Genomic DNA, 3,001 nt, shown 5'->3' on the forward strand with positions numbered 1-3,001 from the left:
TTACCACTCAGTCCCGATGGAACTTATATAACTATTACTTTTATTTTTATGTACTTTCAAACCTTATATATATTTCAATTGGTATATCATTTAAATAAACAGGTTTGTTAAAAACGTGTATTTTTTTTATCAACTAAAAACATGTATTTTGATATATCAATAAATATGTATATCTTGTTGTCAAAAAAATGTATATATATTTTTCTCTAAATTCAACAGCCAATTTTGTAGTTAATTTGTTACATACATTTAAATTCTCATTCTTAAGTTATTAATTTTTGTTATTTTAACTAATGTATTCACAACTTAAACGAAATAAAAATTTAAAATATTAACTAAAATAATATAATTATTAAATATATATTTTTCCATTAATATAAAATAATCTTAAATTTTAAGTAAAGAATTTGATTGCCCGGGGTTGTTTCCTAGTAATAATAACAACATATTGTTTTTTCATCTTCTTCCGTGGGTCTCCCCCATATATTAAGGACCTTGGTAAATTTGAGCAAGATTATAACAGTTGGTGGTAAAATCTTCTTTGTAGGTATAATAAGCGTGTAGGAATAAGTTAGTTGGAGCTGTAAACAGTTAGTTGATGACCGTTAGGTTTAACACCTACGTTTCAATTTTTCCCCGGGAGAGAGATTAAAAAACAGAGGAATAGAGAGAAAACAAGAGAAAGATAAAAGATCAATGGCAAAATGAAGGAAGAAGAGAGACATGGTTCATCATCCGATTCTTCTTCTTCGTCTTCTCTTCCTGTGAGCTACGGAGTTGACTACGAAAAATACAACTTCTCTTCTTCTGTTTCTTCTCTTTCTCGACCGTTTTCTCCGGAAGGATCAAGCAGCAAGAGCTGTGTTCTGGAAAATAATCTTTCCTCTGTTTTCTCGTTGGACCATGACGACAGTCTCCCCATCTTATCTAGAGATAGAACATGTTCTTGTGTCCATCTTGGGTAAAGCTTCACTCTCTCCCTTCACTTCTCACGTTGATATAACTAATTTTGTTCTTAAATATTTTTGTTTCATGGTTTCTTGCAGCTTCCAGTGGATTCTGCAGAGGTGTTGTGGCTGTTTCTGTTAGCCTTTCTTTTGCCACTCTTAATACCTCTGGCTTAATATGATACCATCATTGTAGGACTTATTCTACTCTTTTCAATCTCTTCTTATGTCATATTGCAATTTGAATGAAATGAAAGCGTATATTAAAGCTAAAACACAGTTTACAGGCAATATAATTGAATTGTAGTTTTATGTTGTGAATTAAAACTGTTGCAATATGGAAGGTCCAATCCGGATTCACTTGGCATAGGAAAGTTAGCTGTAACCAATTCTTAACCCAATCTTTGATATTGGAATCTTGTTTTTTTTCTCTCTTTGGAACAAAGTGTAGTTTGAGTAAGGTATTGGCAAAGTATTGTGAAAATGATGGACCACTAATCAGCGATTGTGAGAACCAAAACCAACCCCAATCTGATTTGCATCATAGATATACTAGGATTAATGGATTTTTGCTTTAAATTTTATCAAATCAAATATGTTTTTGCACGTAAAAGAGACATTTTCTGTAGTTGATCTTAAGTCACGAGGTCCGCTCTACTTTTCCACAGTTTATTATATTTTCATATCACTCATTTGAGACATGTTCAAGATAATATGCTAACATTCTTGAGTCAAACCCCTGCCGCTTTGCCTCTTCCTTTTGTATTTAGATTTTGTAATTCCCACGTCTATAGACAGGGCCATCCACCAATGGGTCACCGCCTCTGGTAAAAGGATCAGACGCTAATCCACCACCTCTTCTCACCAGCCTTCCTCACCTCCCCAAACCGGCAAACCTCTGCAGCCGAGAAAAATCCACTGTGGCGCTCCCTCATGAGGAACACTGCAAGGGAGTTTATAAAATATCACTTGTTTTCTCTTATATTTTTAAGTTAAACATGACAAATAAACCCAAAAAAATGAATTTCAAAAATTGTGAAAAATGCTGATTTAATTGAATGACTGCTAATTGATCGTACATCAGTTATGAGAGCTATAATGAGTGAAACTACAATTCAAAATAGTATTCCTTACATAAATTGGTTTAAACCAAAACAGAATCATGTTCTTTTGTATTATTGTATATCATTTTGGCCCTAAGTTAATGCTAACGCGTTAATCAGGACGAATCATTTCACCTCCAAAAACGACTAATTTGTCTTGCTTTGTCATGAACGGAGAATAATCCTACTCTCCTCTGTGTTCGTTTGGGACTGTGATTATAACAGAGAATGTACCAATAATGGCTTCATTTAAAGCATTAAATGTAATCGAACCTAAAACAGTGGTTCTATAACTACATGCAATACTTAGAACACCTTTATCCTATATACCCAAGGATCTCTTAATTAATTTTTAATAGTATTTAATGAATAATCGTATGGGAGGTGCAGCATGGATCGTTCGAGACCATGGTGGTCTCCCTCTCTCACATAGTAGACGAGCATTCTCTGGCCATACTTCGTGTATAGAAGCAGAACTTCAGTCTCTTTTGTGGAGCATCCGTGCGCTTATTGACTTAAGAATCAAATGGGTAGTCATTGAGTCCTCACTCACTCAAGTTAGAGAGGCGCTTCTTAAACCCGATGAGTACCCGGAATGGCGACATCTGATTGATACCATTAAATGAATTTGATGAATGAGTTTGGAACATGTAGTTGCTGGCAGAAATAGGATCGCCAATGCTATTGCACTAAGTGTGACAAGGGATCATCGTTACCAATCCTATGTAGCTACAGGTGGTCCTACATGGCTGAGTTCCCTATTACGAGAGGAGGAGTTGAGCTCGGTAGCTCGTGCGTAGAATCGTTGGAACTTAGCTGCGGTGGACCTTTGTTCCCTTACCTGATCGTTCTTCGGACATTATTTACAGCACTTACTCGTGTTTTTCTTCTTATTATTTTTTTCCTTTTATTTACTCCTGAATCTTCTGTTTGGAGGTGTGTGTTGTTTTT

General features: G+C 35.1%; 1 protein-coding gene across 1 annotated transcript; it reads left to right on the forward strand.

The window, feature by feature from the left end:
• Positions 1-686: 686 nt before the first annotated feature.
• Positions 687-1,089, forward strand: LOC106338999. Its single transcript, XM_013777844.1, has 2 exons — positions 687-961; positions 1,047-1,089. Exons 1-2 carry the CDS (start codon positions 705-707, stop codon positions 1,087-1,089), a joined length of 300 nt encoding a protein of 99 aa, XP_013633298.1. The 5' UTR covers positions 687-704.
• Positions 1,090-3,001: the final 1,912 nt, after the last annotated feature.

This window comes from Brassica oleracea, chromosome C4, assembly GCF_000695525.1.
Source record: "Brassica oleracea var. oleracea cultivar TO1000 chromosome C4, BOL, whole genome shotgun sequence".
NCBI lineage: Eukaryota > Viridiplantae > Streptophyta > Magnoliopsida > Brassicales > Brassicaceae > Brassica > Brassica oleracea.